This window comes from Pungitius pungitius, chromosome 6 (genome assembly GCF_949316345.1).
Source record: "Pungitius pungitius chromosome 6, fPunPun2.1, whole genome shotgun sequence".
Taxonomy (NCBI): domain Eukaryota; kingdom Metazoa; phylum Chordata; class Actinopteri; order Perciformes; family Gasterosteidae; genus Pungitius; species Pungitius pungitius.
The window spans coordinates 17,666,652-17,686,304 of NC_084905.1; the positions used below are offsets into that span (position 1 = coordinate 17,666,652).

Below are 19,653 nucleotides of genomic sequence, written 5' to 3' on the forward strand. Positions count from 1 at the left end.
GTATTTCTCTATTCCACGAGCCGCCGTAGCGTCCCAGTTTCATAGCATTATTTTTCACATTGTTTTTAGGATTCACTTGTAGGAGGATTTATCCAACATTTGTGGCACAGAAGTCATCCTCGACATCTCAAATCGTTTTATTTTCATTACTGTTGTATTCAATTGTGTTCGTGAATGTCCATAAAAGAAACAAGAATGACTTGTTTTGTCTATTTTGTATTTTAAGACAAAGAAAAAAACAAGTCAACCTTCACTTGTAATAGGCTGGAACAAAAAAACGATTGAAAAAGCCTAAAACAATGGACTTAATTAAAAAGTCAAAAGACACATTTTTGCACGGTTACCTTCAAAATCAAATTACTTTCACTCATGTTGGATTAAAGCCCACCGCATATGAGTAGATTCATGATACTTAAATAATGAAGTCGAGCATAGTGTGACACTTCCTATTCTCTGGTGGGCCTTGATATCCTTTCATGTTCACGGGGGCTTTAAAAGGGCCCAGTGTTCTCCAGTTCTCCCGCAGCAGCAGAAAGCTGAGAGGTAAAAAGTGAGGCCGGGGGGAACGCCGTGCCAGTCACCGTGGCCCGGTGAGCACAGAGCGGGTGGCCCCCCGCTCGACGCAGGATGGGGGCTGTCCAGAGGCCGCCTCCAGCATCCGCGTGTCTGTCCGCCTGCCAAGGCCTGCTAGCATGTCCCACGGTAGGACGAGAGCGCTTAACAAGGCCTGGGCATTGAGTGCAGTCCATTTAAAATAACATATGGATAAATAAATACAGGACCTAAGTTCCCTGTACAGTAATTGGTCAGGAAACCAACAGAGACAAGCTCGTTTACAGTAAATGGATCAGCTTTGAGTTGGTGAAGTGCACTTGGCTCGCGCCGCGCATTATAACGATTTGGAAATTTCAAGTGAAGCAGGTTTTTTTTTTTCAACGTGAAAACAAAACTCTATCTGTGTGTCGGAGCACAAGTAAATATAGAATGATGTTAAATATAGAAAAATTACAGCGAGTGCTTGCAGATGATGTAAGAACAAATTAACACACGCAAATGAAAAAAAAAAGTGGTCTGAAAGACTCATCAGACTTCAGTTTCTGCATGTAAACTTTTATTTTATTTTTTGAGTACACACACACACACACACGCGCACAGTGGTTAGTTTGGCCAACCTTGTTGACCCACTGGCTTAGCTGTGGTTGCACGCTGGACGCAAAGCACTCATTAACGATTTGAGCCTGCTCTTCACTTGTGCAAACAAACAGCCTCGGCCCGTCATTACTGTAACACCATGTGCGTGTGGTCTTCTCAATCAGACTCTCTATTGATTCTTCAATTTTCGCCGGGACGGAGGCAACGCGAATCGGCACGCCTTGTCGAGCGCGTAGAGGACGTGGAGCGCGCGCAGACTGAGGGTCATTTAAAAAAAAAAAAACAATTTTAAGCGGTCTGCACACCGGCAGCAGCATTTTTCAACAGCCCTCTAATGCTGCGCAGTGGTTTGTTGCAGCGGGCAGAAGTGTGTGCTCCACGTGCCACGCCACGGCATCGCCACAAGCCACAGAGCACAAAAAAACACCACAGTAGCTTTTATGCTTGCGTGTAAAACGCCGCCGTAACCGAGAGAGCTCTTACCCCCTTGGACGCCGGCTCCACTTTCCCCCCTCAGACAGAGCTATCTTTACATGGACGGGCAGAGCACAGTCCCACTGTGAGCTGCTGCTGCGTGTGTTGCTTGGCAGCCAGGGGCAGAAGTTTATGGTAATGTTTTGGGTGATAGGTCAGCGGCGGGGGGGGGGGGGGGGGGAGGGTGGGGGAGGCCGGGCGGGGGCCACTGGCGGTGGCTGTGTGGTAGCTGTGTGGCGATCCAGGCTGTGTTCAGCTGGTCTGGGGTCTGCCACTGAGGTCAGGAGAGTGAGAGGGTGGCATCAGACATGGGGCAGCTCGCGGTTTAGGGTTTTGAGAAGGAGGAGGAGGGGGGGTTGAGGGGTGAGGAGTGAGGAATAGGCCCACCCGCCCCCCTTCTCCAGAGCTCGGAGGACAGGGCCAGTGCAGAGAGGTCGGCCACAGTCAGACACCCAACCATCAACACATGCCAAGAGAGAAATGCTAATGTATTGGCCACCTTATACGGCCAGGTCAAAGACCTTGGCCCTGGACTTGTTTTTCTGCTTTTTGCATCCCTCTAAATCCCATCTTGTGCGTGATCAAACACACGGTTTAATCCTAACATGAACGACGTTTAACGGTTTTAAACAAGCTCCAGCATTGAATAGATGAGTGTAAAAACATGAGAGAGCAGAGCTGCCCGGCAGGAATCATTTCATCTTAGACATACATTTTACAGGCAAAATGTCCAGTGGCAGATATTTCCTGTCTGAAAAATAATGATTTAATGTACCTGTGCTCTAGACTGAGTCTGGACAACATGCTTTTGTCCTGGTAGGACCTCCCCGACTTACTGTCTCCAGTGGCTTGACATTTATGGTTAATGTTAAAAAAGCCCCAAAGCGCTACCTGAGGAGGATTATCGTATATCAAGCAGCAGAAACAGAAACAGACAAATCTTGCAGCTACTTTCGGATCTAGTAAATGCGTGACGGAGGAGGACCTGTTTGGGTAACCCTGAGCAGGAATTAGGTAATGTTCAGGATGTAGTGTGGAGCGGTGACCCTTCTCTCACATCCTGACTAAACTCTCCATTGTGCATTGTGGCTTAAAACCTGAAATTCTGCTTTTGCGGTTGGAAACATTGACTCAAAACATGTAAATTTGAACGTGTGAAATATATAGGATGTGAACTATGTTGTGCTAAACATGACTGCTTTTAACTGGCAATATTTTTCCTTAGTAGCCTGTAGCTACATCCAGAATGGCAGCAGGGGTGCGTGTTCTTTTCTTGAATTCTTTCAACATGACAAAACTGAAAGAGGGAAACCTTCAACAATTGATTTCATTTGATGTAATTGAATCCATCAAAGTCACCTCAAGTTTACACAATTTTAACTTTGCTCTGTCTCTGGATTTTGATGCAGCGCTTTCTCCCACTGCTGTCCTAATTGAATGTGACGCATTTCAAGCACCAATGAACAACCGACCAAAAAGAAAACAGAGGGCATCAGTTTTTAAATTTCACCTACTGTGCTTTCATGAAGAAGAAAAAAAAAAGCCCTGTGCCACTGCAGGAGAGCTGTTGAAAACAGCTGAACCTGAAGAAGGTCACGACGAATAAAGAGCATTCCTGGGACGACAGTTATGATTGGAAGGTGTGAATGATTAGAAGAAAAAAAAACTCTCCCAACCGCCCACAATACGACATTATGAAGCGTGCCTCAAATGAAATGACCCAAACGGCCCGCACAGTAACTCATAGCTGAAAAACCATTATGAGGGGAAAGTAACTCCGCAGAAGTGATTTTTCAAGTGAGGTTTTCCAGGATAACAAACCTGAAGTTCTCATGTGAACAAATGGCCGAGCGATCAAAGCCCCGACTGCATCATAAAGGGACCATTATCAAATACACTGTGAAACCTTGGATTCGGTTCTTTGCAGTCTAGTGTACAGTTACAGATCATATTGGACGTGTTATATAAGTTCGTAGAATGTCATGTTTAACATGTGCGCCTGTGAATAATTACTTATTTAAACAGACTTTGAATGTAATGAGTGTACATGTCTTTTCTTTACACTTTACCATAACGTTGAAATGTCCCTTTTAACTGGGATGGGGTTCTGAATTAAAGGGGAGTGGTGTTGTAAAATAAAAATAAAATAATAGAATAAACGCTGACAGCAACAGAATGCAACTTTTTGTGGGAATTAACGCAGACTAATGTAGATGCCCTAGTACATGGTGACTCTGGGTTTTTCACCACAGCAAAAGCAGGGACGGCTGCAACTAAAGCTAAAATTTATGACATAATTGTGCGGGCAAATAAGAGGGAATTGGTACAACACCCAAAAATAGCTGCTGAACTCTGCAATTATAAATGAATTGAGGGTGTTTCTCTGGATGCAGAACGTGTGTGTGTGTGTGTGTGTGTCTGCTGGATGCTTGAATGAGGAGTGTGTGTATATATATATGATCTGTACGTGTGAAGCATAGGCGCAGTGTGAAAAGGATGAAAAACGGACGGGAATACTGCTCTGTGTTGAGAGTGCAATTTAGCATGAATCAAAAGCAGCTTTCCTGGCTCCTGTTCCCTTCGCTGCTGTCTGCCAGGAAATGGGATTTTTTTTTTTTTTCAAATATTTTTTTGCAGGTAAAGTCCTTGCAGAATGGAATCAAATGAGGTATTTTTTCCCTTTCCAAATGTTAAAGTGTTCGAAGTTCGAGGAGGCAGACTCGCTGGAAACAGAAGAAAGCCGAGTCTTGGAGACAGCAGGGGGGTCCACTATATATTTGTCCCAGCCCCAAACCCCTGGATCTCTTGCTGAATTGAATCATGGCTGCTTGTAAAATACTGAGCCCTCTATTAAGTAATTTACCACCAACTGGTCTACAGTCTAGCCTGAAGTGATTCTACTAATCATCACTGCTCACAGAAATAATTTATGGGTTTTATTCATGAGGAGAGATGCAAGTTATTCCGTGCAGTAAAACAGTGAAAGTAGGTGCAGTAACCACATTAATGACTCAGGATTTTTGAATGGACTGTATTCATTTTAGTCAGCTCACAAACAATTTCAACCACAAACCCATTAAAAAAAGGCAAAGACACACTGTATTTATGGTACATTAGAAATGTTGAAGTTCCTGAACTACACTACATTTAGCAATACCTACATTTGTAAGTTTCAAAAACCTTAAAGAGATATTAAATAGAAAAATGAAAAGTCTGTGAGGCTGTAAATAAAGGCACTGTGACGCGCTCTTTGAGCTGCATGCTGCCTTTTTTTTGACAATAACAATGTTAATGTCAGTGTTTAGCAGGTTTAATGTTAACCATGTTCATTTAGTGCGTTACCAATGCTAACATTCGACCCAATGAGGACAGGAGTGCTTATACATCCCAAAGCTTATTATGAATCATCCAAAAGGCGGTTTTATAGTAATCCATGCAATACTTGTTGAGGCATATCAACTCAAAACCTTATGGTGGCTCTGTGGAAAAAGTCCCCTCCAAAGCTTCCAAAAGTACAAGTATTGTAACAGAGCTGAGTTTAAAATTCATTCAAAGTGGTTACAAAGCCCTGCCCTTGCTGCATGCACTTCTACACTTGGTCATGCAGTGCTGTCATTCAAGGTGCTACTAAAAACACATGCAGTTTCATCCACACACAAGCTGACCCTCACATCAGACGGCTGACCTGCAGTCTGTGTATTTATGACGTTTATTACTTCAATTCACAAAAGCTGCTGGATGCCCGAGACGGGCTTGAACGCGCGTACTGCCGACTTAATGCAAAGATCTCCACTTTCTTTATTAGGTGGACACGGAGGATACCTCAGCGCCCACTGTAACCATTTGGTGGTGAGCTGGTTTGCTGAGGCGGAGTAGGGGCGAATTGAATGGTCTGCAGTGAGAAAGCTGTGGGTTGGGTTTCTCTGAGGTTATGGTCATTCTCCCTTGGGACTGTGGTTAGGCCTGGCTGTTTACTTTGGAGTAGGTCTGCCCCTCCCCTTATACACTCTGCTTGGTAACCCACGATTACCTCCAACGGTGCACCACCTGTCACTTTTTTTTGGACATATTTATGACTAAATAATCAGTGGACTTGGATCTGGTCTCAAATGATGAGAAACGGCTTATAAGTGAACTTGAGCAAGAGTGCGCCTCTTTGCTGTGGGGCTTTAAGGGATGTTGCACGGGAGCCACCTTCCTGTCACAGCAGGTGTGTGTGTGTGAAGGGCTGAGGGGGAGGGAGAGAGGGAAGGGTGGGGAGGGTGTTAGGATTCAACTTATTGGGTAGGGGCTAAGGTAGTGCCTTCTTCTTTTTCTTCTTCTTCTTCTTCTTCTTCTTCTTCTTCTTCTTCGTCTTCCTCTTCTTCCCACAAAGAGGAGTTTGACTTTCTCACAGTGCCTTTCTCAGACAGAATCGCACAGAGCTGGACTGTAAACCCCCCCCCCCCTCTCTTCCCCCCCACACCCCCCCCCCCTTCTCTCGGCACAGCGCTCCGGCTCCGGCCACCAGAGAAGATGCTTCATCACAACTCTTCATGAGATTACTGCAACGCCGGGTGGAGTTTGCAAGCCCCGCAGCTGATGGGCTGCTGCTACAGCCGCTGCTCTTTCCGTCTTTATCTGTCTCTCAATTGGGACGCTGGGGAGAAATAAATAGCTCAACCCACCCTGTTGGGAGGCAAATGAATGGAGCTGAGTGACGGGGGATTTCCCCATGCTGCCTGCACACCGATCCGGACACAAGTTTTGAAGTGGCCAGATTGCATTTGGAAGAATAATTTTTCTTTTTACTTTTTAAATGAATTTTTGCTTACTAGCTTGCAGACTGAGCTCTTTGTGGATTTTACTGTAAATATGTAAGTCTATGTTTCTCTTTTACTTTAATAAACTGTTTGCACAAGTAATGTTGCTCTGGGCAGCTGACGTACTCGGGAACGGAGCAACATTTTTCAGCTGCACCGCATCTCGAATAGTGGACAGTTCATGAGAACAAAGTTCCACTTTTCTCGTTGAAGTGACTGATTTGCTGTTTCTTGTGTCCTTCAGATCTTGGGCTTGAGGATGTGCTCCATAGTCATGCTTCATCAGTGGAGTCTGGCTGTGTTCTTGCTGTGCTCACCAGTGACTCTTGACGGGAGACCGGTTCCTGCACTTAGTAGCAGAACGTGAGTTCTCCTTTATATCATTTTGAGGACAATAGAAAAGTTAAGGCAATGTGAAACTTGAAAAATGGAGAGCTGGTTAATATTTCAAAGAACTGAAACAAAGCTTCATGAAAGATTCCTGTTTGGATTAGAAAACCCACATCCATAGTTGATTGATCAGATTAAATAAAGGTACCAGACGTTTTTTCCATTTCAACTCTGTTTTTGTGGGGGGCCTGGTGCTTAGATTAGTCCCGGCTCTCACAGATTTGTTTATGCTGCCATCTGCTGTACTGAGCTGTCCTGGTGAGCTGTCTCTGCTTTCAAGTCTTCTAACTCCACGCGAAAGCTCCATTCAGTGGTGGATCATGAAATTAGAAAGGAAAAAGCTCAGATTTTGTTGGTGCTGACTTGGAAATGAAGGCGTCTGGTTTAATTGTTTAAATGATAGTTGCGGAGAAATACAAAGAACATTTCTGTTGTAGATTAAGGGAAAACTGAACCTGAACATGCCGCTCCCCTTTACGATGTGTTCATTAGCTTTAACGCAACCTCCATTGTTTTTCTGGCTCTTCATTTTCCTGCAAAAAACAGGAAGAGGTCAGTGAGCCACGCCCAGCTGATGCACGACAAGGGCCGCTCCTTACAGGAGTTCAAGCGCCGCATGTGGCTGCAGCAGCTGCTGGACGAGGTGCACACCGCCGACGAGCGAGCTCCGCCCGTGCAGAGCCGAGCCCCGATCCAGACCTTCAGTGGGAACGCGCTGCACGAGAAGCCCCCGGGGGCCACCAAGAACCTCCCCACCGGGTTCAGCCCGGACATAGAGGGCCCCAACCTGCCACAGGAGACCAACAAGGCCGTGGCCTACAAGGACCAGCCACTTAAAGGGGCCACCAAGAGGAAAAAAAAGGCGAGGTTGGGCCGTCGCAGAGAGAGCGACAAGAAGCGCAGGCGGGCGCGGGCCGTCACAGCCGAGGAGCCGTGAAGGACGCAGCGACCTGGTTAAGAGACTCCCGAAGGCGTTGGGATGGAACTGCACTAAGACACGGACACATAGGCTCAGCTGGAGCGGGGGGGGGGAGCTGAGAGACTCTACTCATGGCTGACTTAGTCACTTCGTATCACGTCCTGGGTTTGTGCTTGTATGATAATGTTTTGCTGAGTTTATATATCTGATCAGAATGTTTTTTTTTACAAAATATCTCCACAACATCTTTTTAGGTCCATATTTATTTTGGAACACCTGTAGGCATCTGTAATTTTGACTTCAAAACAAAGCCATATGTTGTCATCTCTAACCAAACGAGTGCACGAGTATTTATTGCCTGACTATTATGTAACTTCAAAAAATTGGGAGGCCGAGTGGTCTACTTTTTGGTTTGGCTCCATGTTGACTATCGTGAACTTACAGTTACTGTAACACAGGCTGTTCACTGCGTACATCTGTTCAAACCGTTCTGCCATAATTTATTTCACTTTGAAAGTGTGTATTTATTTTGTGAATGTATCATGGTGCTGCTGACTAAATTCCATAATGCACTTTAGTTATATCCTGTACATGTTCTTTTGTGGTTGAGTTCTATTTTGATGTTTCTTTTGGAAGTTTTCTGCTTTCCTTTCCTTACTTAGATCCCCCGTGGACTTGTAACTTATTGGATGCTTCATCAAGTCTACTCTCACCATTTCATATTATAGTTTATTTTTATAGAACAAGCCTAAGTCGGGGGCTGTCAGAATCATTTAATGTTCTTCACCATGCACTGAGGGCATTCTGTACATGTTTCCAGTTAATCAAGCATTAAAGGTGTAGCTAATAGAACGTTTTCATTTATGGTGTCTTTATCCTGAAGTCATACGTGGCTCTTTTCAGGTCATCATTGTAGCACCTGCTGACATCAGCTTAGGATTTTACAAATCAAGAGTATTTTATATGCATTTTGGAACTGACTGTGGACAGGCAACCCTATATAAACGGTGCCTGAACATTGCGTTACCATGGTGACACTGACTACTGCAATAAGCCTAATGACAGATTGAGATAAAATGATTAAAAGCAAACATTTAGATTCCATTCGAGTGATTTTGAACTCGAGCAAATCACAAAACATTGCTTGCATTGCCGTTTGTAATAATATAATACATGTTTTAATAATTATACCATAAGATTAATTGGTATTGAAAATAAATAGTTAGCCTTGTATTAACCCTATAGACGTCGGAAATGTGTTTGTATGTTATTTAAGTGTTGTTTGCATCAGGTAAACAGAATACTTTCTGCCCCCTTTGCACCAGACGAAATGGTATTATGGTGATAAACTAAATGCAAGGTTTTATATAACTTAGAGCAAAAACCATACAATTATGTAAAACAAAAAAGATTTATTGCAAATCCATTCCATCTGTAGCAGAGTCAACTGCCTATTTTAAGGTGCTGAACATTTATGAATGATCATCTTATTTATATTATAGTAAAAATACCTGTCTGTCATCATGTCACAGAACCCTCTGTGATCTCTTCAACTATACAGAAGCAGCACATCTTATTTGAAAATTCAACGGTGTTAAAAAGTGTTTCAATGACGACAATTGATTATCTCCTGTTGAGCTACGAATCGATTACTGGGCTAATCATTTGAGCTTTATGGTGCATCAAATTACACAAATGATTTACCACAATGTAGTATAACAAAAACTATGAATTTGAAAGTGAACTAATCTACAGGTCAGTTACCAATTCTCTGCCTAAAATCTCAATCATGAAGTTTCAATGGACAAAAACAGAAAAGACGAAGCCGGGGGATGAATGGGCCTTTGTTCAATCTCCTATTTTAGAAAAATAAAGTTCAAGATTATGGGTCAAAACTGTTTTTTTTTAAAAGCGAACAGAGCACAACAAAGCTGTTATTGTCCCACTTGAGAACATGTGGCATTTTTAACAGCTGCTGAGTGAATGTCCCGGCCGCTGGTAATGGACGGGTTAGCAGGTGCATCAGCATCAGCTATATCCTGTGCTAAGAGCAGCAGTCTGCACCGTAGGCCATTAGCTGACACAGAGTCATAAATGCTGTGGAAAGCCTGATAAAAACCGCTGCCAGGAGCCTGCAGCTCACACCGAAGAAATCAATCAAACAACGGAGAGAGAGACATTAATATCTCCGGAGGAGGGGAGAAACAGTCATCGTGATCAATGCAATTGTCATTGTGCAATTGAGTTCATTCACTGGGAATTAAATCCCTTAAAAAAAAGAGGCTTTAACAGATTAGGAAAGTTCCCAACAAACAGAGACGCAGTCCGGCTCAAACAGACTGATATACTTCCATTAAAGGTTCACTTGTCTTAACTAAAAGATGAAAGATACTCGTACGTACTCTAATGACAGTAACAGAACAGGGAGGTATAGTGCAGCGCTGTTTCCTGAGCAGCTGTTCCGAGGTTGTTTCTCTTTAAACCCAGTCAACCAGAATCAATTTGAGCGAGAGTGGTGTTTGCCTTTCTTCTTTCCACATTCACCTATCACACGTTGTAATGAGTCCTGAGAGGCTGCCACCTCTCCCTTCGTCAGTCCAGTTCAACAGGATGGACGCCAGGGAAATGGAAGTCTACGTGGTGAGGACAGATCCCTCAGGAACATGAACCTGAAGAAACCACTGGAACGACGACGGTGAGTCCAAATGATGGAGAACTGTTACATTTGGCACCATTTTAGTGCAACACACGCCTGTTATAGTGTGGCTGTCAAAATGTTAATTGAATAAAAACATATTGCTGTTGCTATATAGAACATTTTTTATTTTTGTAATATTGCGGCATGTGTATTTTGGTGGTGGTATGATACATACATATTCATACGTATATTTGTTTTATCACTACAGGTCCACGTTAGCCTTTCAGATGCTATTTAATTCAACCGAAAATAATAATAATTTCGGCCATACTAGAAATAAAAGTGGCAATATTAAACAGATGTATCTCAGTTCTTTCACTCATAGCACAATGCTTTTGAGCTCCAATTAATTATTATTTTGATGATATTTGGTCAACAAAGATAGAAAATACTTTTTGATCATTTTACTTTTTCCTGAGCCCAATATGACAAAATTTGTCTGGCATTCTAAATAATAGTCAAAATCCCCTACAATATGAAGTTCTCCATCATATATGACAAAAAACAACAAAAAAACTATCCAAAACATGAATGAATAAATGCTTGTCTTTGTTCTCATATTTGAAAGGTGATCAAGTCAAGTCAGTGACAACATGGCTGTCCCTAACCCCTACGTGCTGATCTTTGCCTGCACCTGTGGCGTGATCCTGGGCATCGGGCTCTGCGCCAACCTGCTGGTCTTCTCCCTGTTTGCAAAGTACAACACGTTGCGCAAGAACCGACTCGACGTCCTCCTGCTCAGCATGACCCTGGCCGACTTCCTCACCCTCCTGCTCATCCCCTTCACCCTGCACTCCGCCGTCAGTCACTCGTGGCCCCTGGGCGACACGTCCTGCAAGGTTTACCAGTTCCTGCTGGCCTTCAGCCTGGCGGCCAGCACCTACTCGCTGTGCGCAGTGTCCATGGCCCGCGCCATGATCATCACCAACCCCTACCAGCCGCCAACCATGGACCTGGTCGTCCTCATGTTTGTCCTGGTCTGGGCCCTCAGCTTCTTCATCAGCCTGCCGCTGCGTATGTTCGCCACCAAAGAGAGCCTCGGCCCGAGCCTGGCCAACTTCACCTTCTGCCTGCCGACCATTCACGAGCACCACTACCAAGTGGTGCTCAGCCAGTTCGTCCTGTACTACTTTGTTCCGATGCTAGTCATCGCCTTCAACTACGTCCGGCTGGCTCTTTTTCTCCACAAGAGCCCCGTGATGACGGCGTCCAGCGCCAGGAACACCCGCCGGGCCTCCATCATGGTGTTCCTGGCCGCCACGACCTTCTCTGTGTGCTGGCTGCCGGGTTACGTGCTGGAGCTGTGTCTGTACCTGGGGCGGTATCGCCACGGACAGGCCTGGGAGACGTTTTACTTCATCTGCACCGTGCTGCAGTACCTGCACCCGTGCGTCAACCCGGTGCTCTACGTGCTGCTGTCGAAGCGCTACCGCCACAGGAGGGCAGCCTGGCTCTTCAGCTGCAGCAGGAACAGAGTGGAGCCACAGGTCATCAGCCTCACCACAGACAGCCTTTAAGATACAGCGGATCAATGAGTTGGTGGCATTTAGGGACACTCTATTATATTTATTGTTTCTACAAATCAACTGCTTTTGTTCAAAATGGTGTTTTTGCGATTACATTCTGATTTGGCCCTACTTATTTGAGGTATAAATGTGGTAATTAGAAGACAGGATTTCTTTTATATGTTCATTTACTGCCAAATGCCACAAAAAACGGTCAATTTTAGAACTCAATCTGTGTTTTTTTAAACTAGTACTAAGTGTTATTGCTTTGAAAAACGTTGCTGCCGCAGATCCTTCCGTCCCTTAGATTTTCTTGTTCAGTCATTTTCTTATTTTACAAAAAAAAATGTAAGGTTTGTTTCTTTTATTCAAACACCATCATTATTACAGGCAGTTCCTAAATCGAAGATCTGATTGGAATTCTGTGTGGAGCTTTTCTAAGAAATGGTTTTATTTTACTGAGACAACCTCTGCTGCATAACTTTTGGTTTACTAAAATGCATTGACCTTTTTTGAATAACTACAATTACAAAAAGTACTAATGCATGAATATTTTCTTAACATGATTCCTCTTTTAATGTATTTTTCTCATTATTAGGAACGCTTTGCCAATGTTTGCATTTCAAGGGAAAACACTAGTCGTGTCTCGTCTTTTCACTTTTTTGCTGACATTTACAAAATATGTGAGGCACGTTTGTGCCTTCACAGGTGCCACCAATAAGAAATCCTGGACATTTACGCTTCGTAACAGGATAGCAGGCCTATCTGACGTGTTAACTTACTGTAATAAAAGGTGTGGGTCTACTGACATATTCCTACTCCCCAGTAAAGTTGGTCTCCGTTTCTTTAACAGCTATTTCATGCCAAACGGTACGTTTACATTGCAGTGTTCCATCACAGACGAAGGTCTAAGCGCAACAACCACAAAAAAAAACTGAATATGCTCACATGACGATTAAACTTTCACCGGTTGAGTACTTCATCTATCAAGCAACGACAAATCATTCAGTAAGTTTACCCACCGTGGCAGTGGATGGTCGTTAAATATGATCCACCTTAACTAGTCACAATAAACCATGGGCAACATGCAGCCTTCATATAATTATACTGAGCCATCAAAAACGACGCTGGTCAGAATGTCCGCACTCCCACCTCTCACAGTGTGATCGTAATTGTTTCAGAGTGTTATAGAATGCAAGAACATACATATAAAATAAAGATACGGTGATGGACAATCAGAAAAATTAACAATTTCAGTGGAATAACTGTAAATGTATTGTTGTATTCAGCTATAATTCACAGACTGAGTGTTGTTATTTTGTTCAGATATTTCCCCTAAATACAGTTGTACTGTCCTTAGGTGGTGCTCTTGTCAACACGGGTTACAAATGTTTTCTTTTGTTATATTTTTGCAGTTATTCCCAATAGCCAAATATAATATTCTTTTCTGTTTTGATACAGAGCTCGACGGGACACGAGACGACACCACCCGTTCAGATATTGATGTCCATGACATGCTTATATAATAAACATTAGCAAAATAGCATAAATGACACCTTACAAACCCTAAGTGTTTTAGGGATTCTTTATTTAGCTTGACCCTCGAGGACCTTCTGTCCCCCGGGTGGATCGACGGTGACACCGCTGGCTTCACTGTGCCATTCTTTGCTCACCAGCAACACGCACTTGACTTCCCGCTTTTTTTTTTTCTTCTTCCCTCCGGCAGCTACTCGCCTAAAGGTCGGACGTGGACGGGAAGGAGGCGCTGGGCGAGTGTTGTTGTTACCCAGAAAGCAGACATATTGGGCAGAGGGAACATGCAGTCTGGCTGGAGTTCAGGCGGCCGCTGCAGTAATGGGAGACAACCTGCCACTCCCCGTGTCAGTTAGGCCGCCTGACTTTTGACCTTTCTCTCTGGCGTAGGGCAGCTGGCTCCACTCGTACCGACCGTCATGTGTATACCATCAGCATGCCGGGTACGGCGAAGCAGTAAAGAGCTTTAAGTGAACTGAATGTACTTCAGAGTACAGCAGCTGCACTGAACAAAGCAGGATTATCCATAAAAAATAAAAGCAAACATTAGTTTCGTTGCTTTGTGAATTGTCACCTCACTGTAATTATATTTATTGTTTTGTCTTTTGTCACCTGTGCAATAATCATCGTATTATATGTAACTTTCGGTTGAATTATAAAAATCAATCAATATTTTTCTCATATCTAATATGTGATAGCTAATACTCACAGTCAATGCTCACCATTCCCCTATCTAAGTTAACTCATTTTTAATGATCATGCAGCATTTCCTGCTCGTCACAGGTGCTCCACCAGCTTATTATTTAGCAATAACCATGTGATGTTTCCTGAGTGATCAACGCATCCACCTATTATCTTCTAATACTGTTGCTGCTCTCTCATTTGCAACAGGTCCACTGGTAATAATTGATGTAAATAAAACATCATCACGTCACGTTATACTGACACATCTGGAGGGAATTTTAAGGTGATGGGCAGAGGAAATGTCTTTTATTGCAGATGTCTTCTGGTAATATAGGTGATATCGTAATGAGAAGAGAAACATCAGACAAATGCCTTTTTTTGCCTGGTCACAAGTCATCTACTACATGAAGCAGCATTCTGAGATGGATCAACATTCCTTAAAATAACCATCACCTCACTTCCTTGTGCAGCATTATAATGTATAATCAGATATGCAAACGTATAGAGTGTAATCTCTGTCACTAATTTTGGTACAGCTTAAATGGGCTGTTGCTCATTGAAGAGTGTACATAGTATATTTAAAGCACAAACATGCTTCCTGTTTTGGTTCTTCAGTATAGTAAAGCAAGTTAAAGTTAATGCTACCAGGAGTTGTTTTTCTATCTTGCTAAGAGATCAAGCTTCTTTAAGATAAACAACTAGGCAATTGTTTGCTAGCAACCTAATATGGACATTAAAAAAGATATGAACCAGTGGCACTTTATCTCAAAGAAATTATCCTATCAAATAGTAAAAAAAGCTTTGACAACTATACAAACATATTTTTATTAGTGAAGAGTATAAATACGTTTCATTTAGTTTGAAAAGATCATTCTCTTTTCCTGTCTTTCTTTAAGTGCACTACGTCTAGTGGTTGAGCCAAATGATCATTTCATGTTAACTAATGCATCTTTATTGACCTACTGTACCTATATATTACCTTTAACCAATGAATTAGAAAATTACCACGTTAGCAACATCAACACTACACAGTACCATTCAGTCACAGATGCATGTTACGCCGTTGTACAGTAAAGGCTGACTCAATTTTGTGAATTCTCCAGAGACCTTGACACAGTACTCGAGTCAAGCAACGCACATAGCTGACAGAAAATAGTTGTGGCTACATACTGTAAGATCAGAGGGCTCTTGCCATGAGCTAACCATTCCATGTGCCATATAGGCGAGTGTTGAAGCAGTGCGGCCTGTTTATTTATAGCAGTCTAAGGTTCCACAGCAGACGGTTGCTCTTTGAGCTGGATTCAATTACAGCTCTGGTGAAAGCTGAAAATACAGCATCTAGAAGAACATCATTTCTTGATATGAATCTTTAATGTGCTGGATTCACGTTGTTGAAGCACATGGTGTTGAAGTTTTCTACAGAGGAATACAGTTTGCAAAATTAAGCAATAGTTCCAACATTCATGTTGGTTTCTTATTTCCGTTCTTATCACCGTTTTCTTTGATATGGATATGGATGTAGAACAAAATGTATGATACGTAACAACTATGATGGCAATGGCATCCTCCATTATAAGGCATGTGTCATCTTCCCAAAACCAGTTAAACCGTGCATGGGGAATCCACAAATCCTCTGTGCCCACAAGCCAACGGTTAAATACACCATGAAAAAACAACAAAAAAGAGCGAGTGAGTCTCCCACCAGCAACAATGGAGAATAAATAATAATAATAATTTAAACTTCAGCACTTCAGCCAACAAATCCACCCCATGTCCTTTGAACTATTGCTGTTTGAGATCACAAGGAGGGGGAATTGATGAGCAGGCACAAGTATTTGTTGAGAAACGCTGTCAGACAGTCAGCAGCGGCCTCAGCGTGACCCGAGAACACGGTTCAGCCGTCTGTTTACGTTGTAAAGCTCACTCTGACATGTAGGAACATGGCAGGTGAACTACAAAAAAAAAAAAAAAATGTTTGAGTTAACACTGAGTAAACTTCTGAGCTGGTGAACAAGTGAGGCCTTGTGAGTGAAAGCGTAAACATGGTTCTTCCTGTAAAGAAAATAATTTAAAAAAGGAAAAAAAAACGTGCGCTTGCTTCGACTGAAATTATTTGTACAGGCGGAAAGTTCTAGGATGATTTGGCTGTAGAGTCTGCTGAGAAAAGAGACCAGTCAGGATGCTTAGTAGAGCATGAAAATCTGTTTCACATCCGAAGGAGACGAGTTACTGTCTGTGACAGCATTGGCATTAATATGTTAGCAACAATCAAGCTGATGTAAAAGTCACCAGCATCACCAGCTTCATTTGGTGCTTATAGCTTTTCATCACGCATGTAAAAGACGACAGGACATCGTTTCATGTGAGGTTTAACGGGGATGTGAATGGGTGGTGTAAGTGACACATTTAGCACATTGGAAAACTTCTTTTGTGGAGCTTATTGACTGAAGCTCTAATTGGTGTCATGGACGCAGTCATTCAAGCGCTGACTGAAAGCAGCACGAGGGAGCAGGGCGGCTACTAGTGATTATATTATATGCCATTGGTTCATTTATGTATTACTTCACAGAGGCTGAAAATGTTTCTCTACACTCCAGAACCCAAAGATATTCAATTTAAAATGATTTAAAAATCAGCAAGTCCTCCCATTTGAGATGGCCTAACAAATGACTTTAATATATGCATGCATCCAGGTGTATTGTTAAATCTTTCACAGCACATTGAGAATGACGAGGTGTTACACACATAAACTGACACTGGTCGAGTTTGAATCGGAGAAGAAGGGAGTCTGAGAGCAAAGATGATTCACCTTTGTGGCCTTTGAAGTCAACCTGTAATTAATAACCCGTGTGCGGCCCTCCTGTGAACAGATCCGCCCTGACAACGTCTACTAAAAAAGGAAAAGGCTCAATCAAAGATTGAAATGCTGATCCCAAGTAGGCGTGGTACTGGACACGCAGAGGTAATTCCAAGGAACCCTGCCCTCCGGATCCGAGGAATCCAGTTTCCTATTTCGCCGCTTGCCGTGTTGGCGATCGGCAAAAACACGAATGTCAAGATGACAGCAGGCTAAAACTGGTGGATATCAAAAGTCAGGAACTGGCGAGGAGGTCGGCCCGCGGTGTCCACTTTCTACGCTGTGGGTCCCGGCTTCAGACACCTCGGGGCGAAGGGGAGACTTGCAGGGCGCGTGATGAGGATGGCAGAAACACAGCGTAGGGCTCATGAGGCAAAAAACGTTCACACTATTAAATTAGATTCAGCCCCACGTGCTGCTCACGCCTCAGCCATACGTACGTGGCTTTTGAGTGAAGACTAAAATGTATGCAGTGCACCATATGAAGTTTGTTGATTGCGTCTGATTGCATCATCAGAACCCATTGGCTATTGACGATTGAGTTAACGGTTCACTTGCAAATTAAGAGCCGTGGGTTCCCAGACGGCAACTTGGCCAATGCATTCCACCTACTTGGCTTCCACCTGGTACGGTTTACCTGCATTCAAAACAGAGTCCACTCTAACGCGATCGGTCGGTACCACTCAGACCACAAGAAGAACAACAAGAGCGCTTCGGACATCAGGAATCTAAACATTCAGATAGCTGTTGTCCCATTGCTGCACGGTGACATCAAAACATACTTAAAAAGGGCCCGAAGAAACTATGCGTTGATGCTCTGGTTGATGTATTTATTGGTCTACATTAGCTAACTGAAGATGGTTTGTATCTGTCAATGTGTCAGCTGATAAGTAATAATAAATTGCTGAATAAACAAGGAAAATCCCTTTTATATTCAAGGTTACAAATCTTCTCAAAAGCACAAATCAATTTTGCTGCATTGATGATGACAACGTGATCTGATCAGCAATTAACTTTTTTTTTGTAAACAAAGTCGAGTGTGGCCTAGTGTCTGAAGGGTAGAAAGGGGCTGAATTAGTTGAAAACGTAATACTTTTAAATGTTTGTATTACTTACCATAATTTCAAAAGCATTTTATGTATGCAGCGCTTCACCACGATGTAACGAGTGAATAAAATCTCTAATTTAAACACACACTCAGACACACGCACACAGCATATTGCCCCGGTAGGATGATGTAACATACAGTAGCTGTGTAGAAGTCATTTAACTTGTCAATCCCTAAATCACTGCTCATTGAGAAACTACACACCTCAAATCTTCATTTGTTTGCATGTTATTTGGAAAGAAAAGTCGGATCCTTTATTAATAATGTACTTCGTCTGTAGAGTTAATGTAAAGCCTCTTAAATCAGAGGCGTCTAGATGTGGCTCAACCTTTATAGACTCGTTCCAGCGGCTGAGACGCTGTCATCACGAGCCCAACAGAGCATACGTCAGACCCGCTCAAATGCCCCTCTTTCAATTTGAGCAGAGTAGTTGGCACTAGATTCGATGTGCTCCGAAGGAGCTGTTGACTGGCACTGCTGACCTTCTAAAAACTCCTCTTTCAATTTATTACAAACACACACACACACACGCTCATACACCAACGATATGCGCACATGCATTCATTCACCAATCTAACCCAAATACACACTGACAGAAATACACACGCTAAATATTTATAAAGCACCGCTGTGATGACCTCACGTCTGTGATGACATAGGAAGGAACCTCCTTTTGTCTATTTTTAGAAAAAACAAGCTAAAGAGGAAGAATTCCTCAAAGTGTTAAGAATCACTGACTTTAAAGGAAAAACATTATTGTCTTTTCTACTCTCTGAGCTTAAAACAGTAGATCGCTGAGGGTGAGAAGCTCAGCCATTCGCGAGGAGCTCGGAGTAGAGCCGCTGCTCCTTTGCGTTGAAAGGAGCCAGTTGAGGCGGTTTGGGCGTCTGGTAAGGACTGGACGCCTCCCTTGGGAGGTGTTCCAGGCACGGCCAACTGGGAAGAGGCCCCGGGGAAGACCCAGGACCAGGTGGAGAGATTATATCTCTGCACTGGCCTGGGAACGCCTTGGGATCCCCCCAGTCAGAGCTGGTAGCTGTGGCCCGGGAAAGGGAAGTTTGGGGTCCTCTGCTGGAGCTGTTGCCCCAGCGACCCGAGTCCCGAGACAAGCGGTTGAAGATGAGATGATGAGATGAAGTTATGCTATCGCAATTGTCAAGTCATAATGACACATGATGTCATTCAAATCGCACTGATCTTCTCAACTTTACATTCACCCTGAACAACACAGAGAAAGCAGATGTTTCCTTGGTGGGAGTGAAGCCAAAAGTATCTTCTTTCCATGGGGGTCTCCTGCATTCATAGGCTGAGCCATTAATAACGGAGGGAGGTTCCTCGCTGTCAGCATTCATGCATCCTGCAGGGTTTATGGCATGAGCCTCCCAGGCTACGTCTCTTTACAGGCTGTCAGTATGCCCGTACGCGCACATCCATCTCAATGTGTAGATGTATGAATTGTATTAGAAGGCACAACTGCTGGAGAGTGACACATATTGAAAAAGGATGAATAAAGGTGGCACAGGTTCCTGGA

At 43.3% G+C, this 19,653-nt stretch overlaps 2 protein-coding genes across 2 annotated transcripts; both read left to right on the top strand.

The window, feature by feature from the left end:
* The first annotated feature begins 627 nt into the window (after positions 1 to 627).
* Positions 628 to 8,530, top strand: LOC119196298 (parathyroid hormone-related protein-like). The gene is made up of 3 exons (XM_037451861.2): positions 628 to 702; positions 6,673 to 6,791; positions 7,365 to 8,530. Exons 1-3 carry the CDS (start codon positions 628 to 630, stop codon positions 7,753 to 7,755), a joined length of 585 nt encoding a protein of 194 aa, XP_037307758.2. The 3' UTR covers positions 7,756 to 8,530.
* A 2,479-nt stretch (positions 8,531 to 11,009) lies between these two features.
* LOC119196438 (galanin receptor 2a) lies at positions 11,010 to 11,983 on the top strand. The gene has a single exon (XM_037452131.2). The coding sequence runs from the start codon at positions 11,029 to 11,031 to the stop codon at positions 11,950 to 11,952; it is 924 nt and encodes a 307-aa protein (XP_037308028.1). The 5' UTR covers positions 11,010 to 11,028; the 3' UTR covers positions 11,953 to 11,983.
* The last annotated feature ends 7,670 nt before the right edge of the window (positions 11,984 to 19,653 follow it).